Here is a 15,514-nt window from a genome sequence, read left to right on the forward strand (position 1 = left end):
TCTGCTATAGGCAGTTTCACATTACATGAGAGCTCACTGTCAAGTCTCTTTCAGTCATGTGCTCTAAAAACGTAAAAAACAGTTTAAAAAGAAGTACTATGAAAAGTTGAACATATAAATTGATACTTAAATAAATGTACTTACCATTTATCCGCTACTGTCACTAGTAATCCAACTAATGTGTTCATCACACTAAATCCACAATTATCTCCTTACAATTACATTGCTATCTTCACTTTGCTACTACCTTCACTTAGAACAGCTGTCCTCACTACTTATCTAAAGGAATATGTGACAACTGTGTCGATACAGCCCACGGCAAGTACCACACACAATTTTCCAATTCATGAATTTCCACTTTGTACATTTGTAATTTTTGTTGATTTATGATACTCCAGTCAATATTATTCCAGCAGTTAATTCCCATAAAGAAATTGAGAAAACTACTTCACGGTAACTATTAATTGTATCAAATGGTAGCTGTAGATAAACTTACTTATGGCTCCTCTTCATTCCTATGTGGCAGCTAGTGAAACCTACTTGGTTAGCATCCAAAACACACACACACACACACACACACACACACACACACACACACACAGGATTCGAACCTGCGACCGTAGCGGTCACGCGGTTCCAAACTAACGCGCCTAGAACCGCACGGCCACACCGGCCGGCATGTATATGAGAATTGAAAGTAATACATAACAACAGTCTTTCTGTGCACTTAATCCACCAGTCAACATAATATAAACCACTACATTCCATTTTTTATGGTACACAAGTGAATTAATTGTGAGATTTTCTCCCACATTAACACACTGCAATGACCAAATGCTGCAATAAAAATGAGTGAATACAAATGAAAAATTGTGCTTTATTAAATATTTTATACATGATTATTATGCAATTTTCATATAAAATGTTATAATAATCAAAATATTGCAAATTAAAGGCAAATATAAATGACAGTGACAGATATCTCGGCTGTGTTATAGCGCACAATGTGCAACATAATTTCACAGTTTTTAAAGCAAGATACGCATACTGTGTATTTTTACACAAATGCACACATAAATTACAATATGTAATATTTACATAAGTACAGGAACACTGTCAAACAAGGAACAGTATTAGTGCGTTCCTTTCACATACACAATATCTTTATTTGGGTTACAGCTGGTAACAAAAGCAATTATCCATTCTGGCAGAACAATAATAAACACACAAAATAGTTCCAGTAACTGATCTTTTTTTCCATAACATTCAAGAAAAATTGACCAGCTTGATGGCATTCTTACTGAACATTTTTAGTTCTGTGTCTACGTACAATGACACACACATGCAAATTTGTTCTATTTAGTTTATTTCTCTACATAGTTTGATGCACCTAGGAACTACATAAAAAACAAAAGGTGGAATTGGCTTTACACTGATAATTTACAGTCTTTAAAAATACACTCATATAAAAAAATAATATTTTAAGGGAGGTATAAATTATTTTATGCTAGAATGTTTCAGTTCAACTGTCAGTCTAAAAACAGTTGAAACAAATATAAAAGAAATTTTCATTTTCATTAACTCTTCATACTTACAAAAATACATTGCTTTAAACAATTTTTGTTATCAGACATTCACCCTTGAAATTACATATGGGCGACAAATGAAAGGTAACAGTATTCTTTCATCTGGACATCACATTCATCCCGGACCCGTATTACTTTGATAATGTCTTAAGGACCATTGAGAATGCACCATTCACTTAGTATTCACAGACATGCAAACTTCATTTTATTGTTTTATATCTGGAGCAACAGAGTAAGGAAATAGTTATCACAGCAACGTACCACATCATGTTATGTTTATGAACATTTTTCATTGTCTTTCTCCCACAATAGAAAAAGCAGCTCACATAATATGAAACTGAGTGCTAGTTACTAACACACAAAGTCTGACTGATCATCATTCAGTCAATTTCTGTCCTTATCAAATGGTATCCACTCTTACCAAAGGATCTTCTTTATCCAGGGGTGGAGGAACATCAGGTAAAGTAGTTGTAGCTGGACCCTGTGTTAGGTAACCTGCTGTTGTGGGTGGAGCCCCTTAAAAACAGAATTGACACATAATGTAAATTACACAGATATTGCAGCTTTGTTTTAAGGTATGTACAAATCACTGAAGGATTAAACTCAAGAAGCTTTGCAGCTACATCCAGTTTCCCTTTTGTGTACTTCCACGTTCAGTTATATCATTATTCCTAATTAACTGCAACAGAATGAATTTTACCTAACTAACATATGAAACAATAACAAGTCTGGTTTGAAACAAAGAGAATTTTACAGGGTCACTCTCCATACTAGTTAAAGCTGTGCAACCGTGTAGACGCCAACACTGAGCAAATTACTATTAAAGATATATACTACTCATGGAAACTTTATAGTCCTCTTCAGCTTGTGGTTCCACACCTATATAGACTTCACTTGGGGAATATTTCATTGGCTATATTGCAGCTGAGACAGAGGTCTTTACTATTCCTTTATATACTATCAGTTTCAAGCACCATGTTTCTCTTCAAGCACAATAAAGGAGTAAAAGGTGTGTACGAGACCTACATGTCAAATAAAGTTTCATTGACAAGCAAACATTATTGTACATGAATGTCCTCATCAGCGTTTTAGGAGATACAAGAAGGTATATTCAAGCAACAGTCCATTCTCAGTTTTATTGTGCCTTGAGACATTTTGATAACATATAGATTTGTCTACAACTTAACACTTAACTATGTATAGCACCCGCAACTGTTACATGGCAACCATATTAATCAGCTGTGGTCCACACTGACTCAAACACCAAGTCCATATCTGAGAATATGCTTGAAGCTTCCAGTCAGCTGTATGTAAAGGAACACCAATGGACTTTCTGACAGCAAAATTGGAGCCCATCAAATATTCCTCAAATAACACAATTGCTTGACACAATTTGTAGGTCAATGCACTCCAGTAACTAAAAGTAGCTACTTGGATGAGGGAGCAGGGGTGTACATGAAGAGGTTTTAAGTTCGATGACATTCAGATAAATGTAGAATGATTACAGGAAACATATATTACATTTCTCAGGGGAGGAGAATGGATGTTCATCATAGTAATTGGGAGTACTGTGTCCCAGTAATGGAAATTCCAGGAAGGAAATTTTGGACAGGTAACAACTCAATTACATATGGATGATGGGTGGCACATAATCATAACGGATTTTGAGCTTTCACTTTTTCCTAGTATTCTCTCTAACAGATGTGTCCTCGTGTGTAATTGTGGATATTAATGTAAAAATTACTTTGTGGCCAAATGTCAACATCAACATTATAATATGATTATTGTTTACTTATTTTACATGTGAATGTACACAATGGCATGAAGCAAAAGCGTGCACCATCTCAAGTGCAGCTGAAAATATGAACCTAAAAGTATAATATTCACAAGGCCCTGTTTCAATGAAAAGTTTGTTTCTTTTCTCACCTTCTAACAACATTCACTTCATCCACTTATTTTGTGTTGGAAACATATCACCTTTTGAGGTCCCAACTCTCTACTTGAGGTTTACATAGTGTTTACATTGAGCGAGGCACTACGGGGCTACCATAACAGTGAAACAGTCATTCTCATTGCCCTCCAATATGGTGTGGGGCCACCTCAGATGGCCAGTACAGCTGCACACATATGTGGCATGGACAGTATGAGGTTATCAATCAGCTCTTTAGGGATATTTGGCCATTCTTCCAAGAGTGCAATATCCAGTCCTGCAACCATTGTGGGAGGTGTCGGTCTGGCTGCAATGCATCTGCCAAGTGCATCCCAGGCATGATCAATCGGGTTTAAGTCCAGTGAACACGCTGGTCACTCCGTTCAATTAATTCCCTCAGCTTAAGGCATGTTGTCCACCAGTGCAGCTCTGTGGGTATGAGCATTATCGTCCACCAGAAGGAACCAGTCTCCTATGGCACCAGTGCAGGGCACAACAAAAGGTTGAAGGATCTTATTCCTATACCTCAGAGCAGTCAAAGTGCCATTCTGAAAGGCACAGAGGTCCATACATCTGCCAATACCGACTCCTAACTACACCATTTGTCCACAGCCATGATATGGTGATGTTTCCTGCACATAAGCAGGACTGTTCCCGAGTTCCATGTTGTCTCCAGATGAGGGAACAACGATCATCCGACTGAATACAAAATCTTGACTCATATGTGAACAGCACCCAGCACCATTCATTACAACTCCAATCCTGATCTGCCCAGTTTCTGCGGGCTAAATGGTGTCATGGTTTTAATGGGATACACTCCGTACACCTCTGTGCTTAGAGGCCACATTCTCAAAAGCAATTTCGGATTGCCTGTGTTGATATTGCATGACTTGTTGCTGCCGAGCTGCATTCAGCCTCCTGTTTCGATGGGCTGTTAACCAGAGATAACAGGTCATCTCTTACTGATGTTACCTGTGGACGACCTTGGCCTTGCCTTCTTTCAACTGTTCCTGCTGTCTCAAATTGCGTCCAGTTTCTGGAAATTACACTTTGGGACACTCCAACAGCTGCAGCCACCTCCCTCTGTCTCTGTACTGCTTCCAATCATCCTATGGCTCTCCATGCCATAGCTTCGGGTAAGTCACGTTGTTGTTGCCTTGCACTATCTGCTCACTACACTATCTGAACCCAACTGCTTGTGTAATTCATTTGGTAGAGTAAACACAAGTCCACATCAACCCCCACTGCAGCAAGTTTCCATTATTACCACTATCTCGGCGACCATACTGTTGTTGCCTCCACTCCGTAGAATCGACAGAAAGACGTCTAACAATTTTAGTTCATTCTGCTGATGACAATACTTCAGAACCTAGATATCTTGACTGATCCCCTAATTGTTCTGACCAGTTTACATATAATGTAAAAAAGGATGACTGAGTTCAGTATTGATGTTACATGTATTTGAACATGAAATAAATGTTAAGAGACTGACTTAAGTAATAGGTTCCAAGGCAGTTGCTATAACAACAGAAACTGGTAATGCAATACAATAATAGTGTGATTTTCTTGATGAACAGGCATTTCTAAAAAAAAAAAATTAATAATAATAATAACCTGTTCACTGAAGACATCCCTACAGCAACAGAATTTCATGCTTCACATGAAAGAACAAGCATGTTCCTCGAAACATTCCTGGCTACTGCAACTTTTGTTAATGACTACAGTTCACTAGTGATTTGCTGCAGTGTGCACTGGAGTTAATGGTACTGGAAGTGCATGAATAAAATTAACAATATACACAAAATTTTGCTGCAAGGAGAAGCCACGTGACAACACATGAAACAAAACTTTTTTGACAACGGTAAAAGACACATTTATAGCAGCAAAATTATTAAATAAATTTATTCTTATCAAAATGTCACACACACACACACACACACACACACACACACACACACACACACACACAATCAAGACATTTCTTGCCACTGTTAGATGCAGACTGAAATGAGTTTGTAGGTGAAACACGAGTTTAAAGGTGAAACAATTGAGATTGATATCCATGTAGCTGTTAATTCACTCCAAAACTTCTCCATCACAGCTCCCCCTCTGAGCCCTCAACTTTTGTAGCTGCCATCTGGTTTCTGTACAAATTGTAATTAACCTTTCACTCCCTGTATTTTATCCCTGCCACCTTCAGAATTTGAAAGAAAGTGTTACAGTCAACTTTGTCAAAAACTTTCTCCAAGTCTACAAATGTCATAAACGTAAATTTGCTTTTCCTTAACCTATCCTTTAAGACAATTAGTAAGGTCAGTATTGCCTCACGCGTTCCATCTTTTCTACAGAATCCAAACTGATCTTCCCCTAGGCAAGCTTCTTTCAGATTTTCCATTCGTCTGTAAAGAATTTTTGTCAATATTTTGCAATCGTGATTTATTAAACTGATAGTTAAAAAATTTTCACACCTGTCAGTACCTGCTTTCTTTGGCACTGGAATTATTATATTCTTCTTGAAGCCTGATGGTACTTCACCTGTCTTGTGCATATTGTCATCTGTTTGTTTTGAATAGCTTGTGAGATAAAAGAGAGGAAAAAAAGTGTTAGTAATGGATAGGGACTGTGCCTGTTGTGTACGGATTCAGGGGGAATTGGCCACCATCCGTAAACAGCTGGAAGCTGTATTGGCCATGGTCGACAGGCTCCAGGCTGTTGCCCTGGGCCACAGTGACATTGGGACACCCAAGGAGAGCGCTTTGGTGCCTCTGGAACCTGTAGCACCTCCTGGGATCTCTGATGGCGCTGTGCCCTCAGATTCAGACATCCCTGCCGATTGGCGCTTGCCTGACAGTAATTGGCGAACTGTGGTGGGGGGTCACGAATCCCTGGGCGGAAGGCAAAAGTTGGTGCTGGCCACAAGGCTGTATCCTTACGCCTCTAACAGGTTTGAGGTACTGCCCACTGCTGAAAGTACTTCTGAGCCAACAAGGGCAGAAGGGCAGCCTTGCCTGTTGCAGTAGGAGGTCCGGACAAGTGCAAAGGGTGGGATTGCTTGTCATTAGGGGTCCAATGTTAGGCGGGTGATGGAGCCCCTTAGGGATATAGCAGCTAAGAATGGGAAGAAAGCCAATGTGCACTCCATGTGCATATCGAGGGAGTCATCCAAGATGTGGAAAGGGTCTTTCCGGATGCCATGAAGGGTAAAGGGTGCAGCCAACTGCAGGTGGTGGCTCGTGTCGGCACTTATGACGTGTGTCGTTATGGATCAAAAGAGATTCTCTCTGGTTTCCGGCGGCTATCTGAGTTGGTGAAGACTGCCAGTCTTGCCAGCGAGATGAAGGCAGCACTCACAATCTGCAGCATCGTTGACAGGACTGATTGTGGACCTTTGGTACAGAGACAAGTGGAGGATCTGAATCTGAGGCTCAGACAGTTCTGCAACCATGTAGGCTGCAGATTCCTTGACTTGCGCCATAGGGTGGTGGGGTTTCAGGTTTGGCTAAATAGGTCAGGTGTTCACTACACACAGGAGGTAGCTACACAGCTGCAGGGGCTGTGTGGCGTGGACTAGGCTTTTTTTTATGTTAGACAGTCTCACGAAAGATCAAAAAGGGCTCCAGTCTCAAAGGGTACAGGGCAAAGAAACGACGAGAATCGACCAAGCAACAGTCTGTATTGTAGTTGCAAATTGTCGTAGCTGTGTTGGAAAAGTACCAGAGCTTCAAATGCTGATAGAAAGCACTGAAGCTGAAATCGTTATAGGAACAGAAAGCTGGCTAAAGCCAGAGATAAATTCTGCTGAAATTTTTACAGAGGCGCAAACCGTGTTCAAAAAGGATAGATTAAATAAAGTAGGTGGTGGTGTGTTTGTGTCTGTTGGTAGTAGTTATCTTGTAGTGAAGTGGAAATAGATAGTTCCTGCGAATTACTAGGGCTAGAGGTTGTACTTAACAGCTGTACCAAAATAATAATTGGCTCCTTCTACCGACCCCCCCAACTCAGATGATATACTAGCTGAACAATTCAAAGAAAACTTGAATCTCATTACGAATAAGTACCCCACTCATACAGTTATAATTGGTGGAGGCTTCAATCTACCCTCAATTTGTTGGTGAAAGTACATGTTCAAAGCCAGTGGTAGACAGAAAACATCTTCCAAAATTGCACTAAATGCTTTCTCCGAGAATTACTTTGAACAATTAGTTCATGAGCCCACTCGAATTCTAAATGGTTGCGAAACCACACTTGACCTCTTAGCCACAAATAATCCTGATCTAATATAGAGTATCATGACGGATACAGGGATTAGTGAACACAAGGTCACTATAGTGAGGCTCAAAACCATATAAACCAAAAACCACTAAAAATAAATGCAAAATACATCTATTTACAACAGCAGATAAAAATTTCTTGATGCCTTCCTAAGAGTGAGTCTCCATTCCTTCCAAGCTAATTATGTAAGTGTAGACCAGATATGGCTCAGATTCAAAGATAAAGTAAATATTCCAGAATTCAAAACCAGAACAGCTGATAGTATGAGTGACATAAAAGTAGATATCTTAGGCGATTCGAAACAACTCAAATCACTTAAGAAAGGCAAGTCTTCTGATCCAGATGGTATACCAATCAGGTTCCTTTCAGAGTATGCAGAAACAATAGCGCCTTTCTTAGCAATCATACGTAACCGCTCACTTGATGAAAGGTCTGTTCCTAAAGACTGGAAAGTAGCACAGGTTACTCCAATATTCAAGGAAGGAGATAGGAGTAACCCATTGAATTACAGACCCATATCACTGACCTCAATTTGCAGTAGGATTTTCGAGCGTATACTGTACTCAAACATTATGAATCACCTTGAAGAAAATGACTTATTGATACATAACCAACATGGATTCAGAAAATATCATTCTTGTGCAACACAGCTAGCTCTTTATTCCCATGAAGTAACGAGTGCTGTCGACAATGGATCTTAGATTGATTCCATATTCCTAGATTTCCAGAAAACCTTTGATACCGTTCCTCACAAGCGACTGTTACTCAAATTGAGTGCATATGGAGTATTGTCTCAGTTGTGCGACTGTATTCGTAGTTTCCTCTCAGAGAGGTCACAGTTCGCAGTGATAGACAGTAAATCATTGAGCAGAACAGAATTGATATCTGGCATTCCGCAAGGTAGTGTTATAGGCCCTCTGCTGTTCCTGATTTACATAACTGATCTAGGTGATAATCTGACCAGCCCCCTTAGATTGTTTGCAGATGATGCTGTAATTTACCATCTAGTAAAATCATCAGACGATCAATTCCAATAACAAAATGGTCTAGAGAGAATTTCTGTATTGCATGGAAAGTGGCAATTTAAATCCGATAAATTTTGGTTATACGATAAATCATGAAACCGCACAAATCCAAGGGCTGTCAATTCAACTCAATACCTAGGAATTACGATTACAAACAACTTAAATTGGAAAGACCACATAGATACTATTGTGGGGAAGGTGAAACAAAGACTTTGCTTTGTTGGCAGAACATTTAGAAGATGTGACAAACCCACTGAAGAGAGAGCCTACATTACACATATCCATCCTCTGCTGGAATATTGCTGTGCAGTGTGGGATCCTTACCATGTAGGATTGACAGAGGGCATCAAAAAAGTGCAAAGAAGGACATCTCATTTTGTGTTATCGTGCAATAGGGGTGAGAGTGTCACTGATATGATACACAGGTTGGGGTGGCAATCACTGAAACAAAGGTGGTTTTCTTTGCGGTGAGATCTATTTACGAAATTTCAATCACCAACTTTCTCTTCTGAATGTGAAAATATTTTGTTGGCACCCAGCTATGTAGGGAGAAATGATAATCACAATAAAATAAGAGAAATCAGAGCCCGAATGGAAATATTTAGGTATTCCTTTTTCCCAAGAGCCATTCGACACTGCAATGGTAGAGAAGTAATATGAAAAGGGTTTAATGAACCATCTGCCAGGCAATTAAGTCTGAATTGCAGAGTAACCATGTAGATGTAGATGCAAGAGTTTTGTCATGGCTGGCTCTCCCAAGGCTATCAGTAGATCTAACAAAATGTTGTCTACTCCCGGGGCCTTGTACTAACTTACGTCTGTCAGTGCTCTGTCAAATTCTTCACACAGTATCATATCTCCAATATCATCATCATCTATGTCCTCTTCCATTTCCATAATATTGCCCTCAAGTACAACACCCTTGTATGGACACACTATATACTCCTTCCACATATGTGCTTTCCCTTATTTGCTTAGGACAGGTTTTCCACCTGAACTCTTGATATTCCAACAGGCAGTTCTCTTTTCTCCAAAGGTCTCTCTAATTTTCATGTAGGCAGCATGTATCTTACCCCTAGTGATGTATGCTTCTACATCCTTATATTTGTCCTCTAGCCATTCCTGCTTAGCCATTTCGCACCTCCTGTCGATCTCATTTTTGTGACGTTTGTATTCCTTTTCTCTTACTTCATTTACTGCATTTTTATAGTTTCTCCTTTAAAGTATCTCTTTTGTTACCGAAGGATTTCTACAAGCATTCGTCTTTATCTACTTGAACCTGTGCTCCATTTACTATTTCATCTCTCAAAGCTACCCATACTTCTTCTACTTTATTCCTTTCTCCTGTTCCTGTCAATGGTTCCCTAATGCTCCCTCTGAAACACTCCAAAACCTCTGGTTCTTTCACTTTATCCAGATCTCATCTCCTTAAATTCCTACCTTTCCACAGTTTCTTCAGTTTAATCTACAGTCCACTAGCAATAAATTGTGGTCTAAGTCACATATGCCCCCGGAAATATCTTACCATTTAAAAACCAGGTTCCTAGATCTCTGTCTAATCATTATGTAAACAATCTGAAGCCTTCTGGTGTCTCCAGGTCTTTTCCATGTATACAACCTTCTTTCACAATTCTTGAACCAAGTGTTAGCTGTGATTAAGTTATGCTCTATGCAAAATTCTACCGGGGGGGGGGTTCTTCTTTCACTCCTTACTCCCAGTCCATATTCACCTACTACTTTTTCTCCTCTTTCTTTTCTTATTACTGAATTCCAGTCTCCCATGACTATTAAATATTTGTCTCCCTTCACTACCTGAATAATTTCTTTTATCTCATTGTACATTTCATCAATCTCTTCATCATCTGCAGAGCTAGTTGGCATATAGACTTACATTACTGTGGTGAGAGTGGGCTTCATGTTTACCTTGGATACAATAATGTGCCCACTATGCTGTTAGTAGTAGTTTATCAATGTTCTTATTTTTTTATTCATTACTGAACCTACTCCTGCAGTACCCATATTTGATTTTGTATTTGTAGCCCTGTATTCACCTACCAGTAGTCCCGTTCCTCCTGCCACCGAACTTCACTAATTCCCACTATATCTAACTTTAACCTATCCATTTACCTTTGTAAATTTTCTAAACTACCTGTCTGATTAAGGGATCTGACATTCCGCACTCCAATCCGTGTAACACCAGTTTTGTTTCTCTGGATAACGACATTCTCCTGAGTAGTCCCCACCCGTAAATCTGAATGGGGAACTATTTTACCTCCAGAATATTTTACCCAAGAGGACACCATCAGCATTTAACCATACAGTAAAGCTGCATGCCCTCAGGAAAAATTACAGCTGTAGTTTCCCCTTGCTTTCAGCCATTCGCAGTACTGGCACAGTGTTGCTGTATTGTTTGATGTTACAAGGCCAATTCAGTCAATCATTCAGAATGTTGCACCTGCAACAACTGAAAAGGCTGCTACTCCTCTTCAGGAGCTGCACATTGGTCTGGCTTCTCAAGAGACCCCCCCCCCCCCATGTGGTTGCAGCTAAGGTACGGCTATCTGTATTGCTGAGGCTCTCAAGTCTCCCCACCAATGGCAACTTCCATGTATACAATCCAACATATCTAAGGGGCACATGAGAGCATCTGTATATGTTGGTGCAATATGTCTGGCCACATCAACCACGAATTACTGCACTCTTAAGCATATAGAATACCATACAATCGCTTTTGTACGAGGGTAATCCCAAAAGTAAGGTCTCCTATTTGTTTTGATAAGTACATAGACCTGTTTATTTCTACAATGGTTTACATAACTTTACTGCTTGAAGATTTAGCTATTTTTCAACATAATCACAATTTCTGTCTATGCATTTTTGTAGATGCTGTGGCAGTTTTTGTATGCCCATGTCATACAAGCTCACTGCCATGCTGCAAAGTAGTATGCCGCCACTGGCATGACTGTTGCTTCGTCTCAGGTGTAAAGTGGTTATGTTCAGGTTTTGTCACCCGTGGCAACTGAGTCCAGAAAGTTGTCCTGTTCGGCTGCAAGGTGGTGAAGAAATGCACGGGAAGCATCAAATGGTCATCAGTCAGCATGCGTGGCACCCATCTTGCGCACACCTTCCGGTAGTTCAATGTTACCGTTAAAATTCTGTGAGCGGTGCTTCAGGAAACCTCAGGAACCAACGTGCAGAGATCATCCAGGGTGATCCACCAATCTTCACGCATGCTTTGCTGAACCTTCAACACTGTCTCCTCAGAAATTGAAGGTCTCCCGCTCCTTTGTTCGTCATGAATTTCGGTCCGACCAGCTGCAAACTCTCTACACCACTTACGAACATTTTTGACATCCATTGGTGATGGATTTCAATTGGCACAGTGTCCTTTGCGTTCAAAAACTGAACAACTACGTGCAACTCGTACTTGGCAGTAACATCCGTGGAAGCCCCATTCTCAACGGCTGCCAAGCCAAGACTGAGTGCCTCAGTGAGGCATGCGCATGTTTACACACAGCGCATGAAGCACTCTTCATAACAGTATGACCAACTGCCACACAGACAGAGTTCTGTACTTATGAAAAAATAGGAGACCTTACTTTTGGAATTGCCTCATATTTGACATTGTCTCAGAGGCCCAGTATTTTTGAAAACCAAGATGTCCAAGATCTTTAGTCGTAATTAAAAATTGTCAAAGCACTTTGTACACTTTTCAATCTCATACATTACCTTTAACATAAAGGAACAAAAATGCAGTCTTTCATAAAGAAAATACATGTCCACTGATAGTATGTGTCTATGAATTAACTGAATCATAGCTTAGTAGTACTCTAATGGGCAGTTGCATTCCATTTTCACAACTTGTTTAATCTTAACAGAAAAAAAGACACGACACCACAAAGGAATTATTTGAAAAGGATGACATCAGTAGATGTGTTGTACGTGTGCAGACAAACAATTGCAATTTCAGAAAAAATTAATGATTTATTTAAGGAAAAGAGCTTGACAAATTGAGCAAATCAATAATACATTGGTCTACATTTGGCTCTCATGTAAGCAGTTATTCAGATTGGCATCGATCGACAGAGTTGTTGGATGTCGTCCTCAGGGGTATCGTGCCAAATTCTGTTCAACTTGTGTTATATTGCCAAAATCATGAAATGGTAGAAGGGCCCTGCACATAATTCCCCACATGCTCTCAAGTGAAGAGAGATTCAGTCACCTAGTTCGTCAAGGTGGGGTTTGGCAAGCATGAAGACAAGCAGTAAAACCCAGACATGTGTGCGGGCATTATCTTACTGAAATGTAAGTTCAGGATGGCTCACCATGAAGGGCAGTGAAATGGGGTGTAGCATGTTGTTGACGTACCATTGTGCCATAAGGATGCTGCAGGTGGAAACCAAAGGGTTACTGCTATGAAAAGAAATGGCACCCCAGACCATCACTCCTGGTTGTTGGGCTGTATGGTGGACGACAGTCAGGTCAGTATCCGACCACTTTGCAGGACATCTTCAGCCTGTAGATGCCCTGGACAGTGGTGGCATACCAATGTGACTGTGGCGTACCGTACAGCCCAAGAACCAGTAGTGGTGGCTGGGGTGACACATCTTTTTATAACAAGACCCCTTCGGTTGCCATCCGCAGCACCCTTACAATTCAGCAGTATGTCAACGACACTCTTAATCCTGTTTTATTGCCCTTCATGGAAAAGCCATCCTGGCCTTACACTTCAGCAAGACAATGCCCATTTTCACGTGGTGAGAGTTTCTGCTGCTTGTCTTTGTGCTTGCTAAACCCTAACTTGGCCAGAAGGGTCACCAGATCCCTCCTTAATTGAAAACATTTGGAATATTATGGGCATGGTCCTCCAGTCATCCTGTGATTTTGATTATCTAACACACCTGTTGGACAGAATTTTACACAATACCCCTCAGGAGGAAATCTGATAACTATATCAATCAATGCCAAGCCAAATAACTGCTTGCAGAAGAGCCAAAGGTAGATCAATGTGTTATTGACTTGCTTAGTTTGTGAAGCTCTCTCTCGAGTCAGTCATCAAATTTTTCTGGAACTGTACCCATTTCTTTGTCTGTACATGTACATCGCACCTACCAATTTCCATTCCATTGGATAATTCCTTCATTGTGTGTGTGTGTGTGTGTGTGTGTGTGTGTGTGTGTGTGTGTGTGTGTGTGTTTTTTTTTTTACACCTAAGAATGTATTTTGTCACCAAGTAGCTGAGTGAGAAATACAATAAGTAATCTCTGCTCATGTACAGAATGTAGACAGCATTACTCCCATCTAATGAATGCTTTGTAATACTCTTCATGCCAACTTTACATTTTTTGCATGCCAGCTCTGTCTTTGTGCTGTTGTAATTTTAACAGCCAGCGCAGAGAGAGAGAGAGAGAGAGAGAGAGAGAGAGAGAGAGAGAGAGAGAGAGAGTTGACAAGCTTTACAATAACTTTTTGGCACATGAACAGGAAACAACATTTTCAGTTTCTTCAGGAGACTCTATAAAATCATATTACAGTACCTGTCAAGTATCCAGCTGTAGGAGTGTTGCTGATAAACAAATCATGCCTTTGATCCCTGTATTCAGCCCATACTGAGGACTTCTCCAATATGCCTTCTATTTTGCTCCCTAAGTGGAGATTTCGAGACATGGCCTTCAGTGCCTTCACTATTTGAGCTTTAGTCATAGCAGGGTTCTCAATGGCTTCCAGTCTGCCTTCCAGAAGGCCTAATAGGTATGGCACAATATCAGCATCTAAAGCCTTTAATAACAAACACACACATCCATTATTATTTATCAAATGACCTTAATTCAAGCACAGTGCAGTTATAAACATTATATGATCTGAAGATGAAATTAACCTGATAATGTCTTACTCTCATATCACATACTTTTTTGACATGAGATTACAAAAAAATTTGAAAAGTGTTTACCTGTTTTATAAGCTGATCCTGATTTGCAGAGAAAAGCCTGTTCAGAGCTTCACATCCAACACCAATTATGTCTTTACACGTCTGCATTGCTTGTTTCATGGGTTTGATGCAATCTGTATGGGCCATTGCTTGTATGCAAACCTTCAAAGAAGTCACCATAACATTTTAAAATGAAGGAAATAAATAAGAAGAGTTTTTTTTTAAGCCAAGTCACAGCTTCAGTTTTTGAATGAAACAGTAAGTAAAGCATAAATACAGGATATTTATAAATGAATATCGGGGTTTAAACGCTTTATAATATTTATTACATTAAACTTACAATTATAAATGATTGTTAAATGAAAGAGCAACTCAAACAGTTTTACCAAGAGCCTTATAAATGTGCAATGTGTGCACCATTTGTCACATGGCACACATCAAGTCTATAGCCAAGCACTGGATAGGCCGCAAGGGGCACAATGACAGGGCTTGCTTTGCATGGCCCCCACAATCACCCGACCTAATGCCATGCAATTTTTTCCTTTGGCGTTTCATCAAGGATCATGTGTACATGCCTCCACTACCAACAGAATTAAGAAACCAGATTGAAGCAGCTGTTGCTACAATCATTGAAGACACACTTATCAACGTTTGGGAAGAACTCGACTGTAGACTTGATGTGTGACATGTGAAAAATGGTGCTCACATTGAATATTTGTAAGGTTCTTGGTAAAACTGTTTGAATTGCTCTTTCATTTGACATATCATTTAT

The 15,514-nt window shown here is 39.9% G+C and overlaps 1 protein-coding gene across 1 annotated transcript in view; it reads right to left on the minus strand.

Annotated features, from left to right (window-relative positions):
• Window positions 1–857: 857 nt before the first annotated feature.
• LOC124797828 (dnaJ homolog subfamily C member 13) overlaps window positions 858–15,514 on the minus strand; it is a 344,782-nt gene continuing 330,125 nt past the window's right edge. The window contains 3 exon segments of the mRNA XM_047260865.1: window positions 858–2,102; window positions 14,351–14,591; window positions 14,764–14,904. Coding sequence (XP_047116821.1) covers window positions 1,987–2,102; window positions 14,351–14,591; window positions 14,764–14,904 — 498 coding nt within the window. The 3' untranslated portion in view covers window positions 858–1,986.

The sequence above is a fragment of the Schistocerca piceifrons genome, chromosome 5 (assembly GCF_021461385.2).
Source record: "Schistocerca piceifrons isolate TAMUIC-IGC-003096 chromosome 5, iqSchPice1.1, whole genome shotgun sequence".
Taxonomy (NCBI): domain Eukaryota; kingdom Metazoa; phylum Arthropoda; class Insecta; order Orthoptera; family Acrididae; genus Schistocerca; species Schistocerca piceifrons.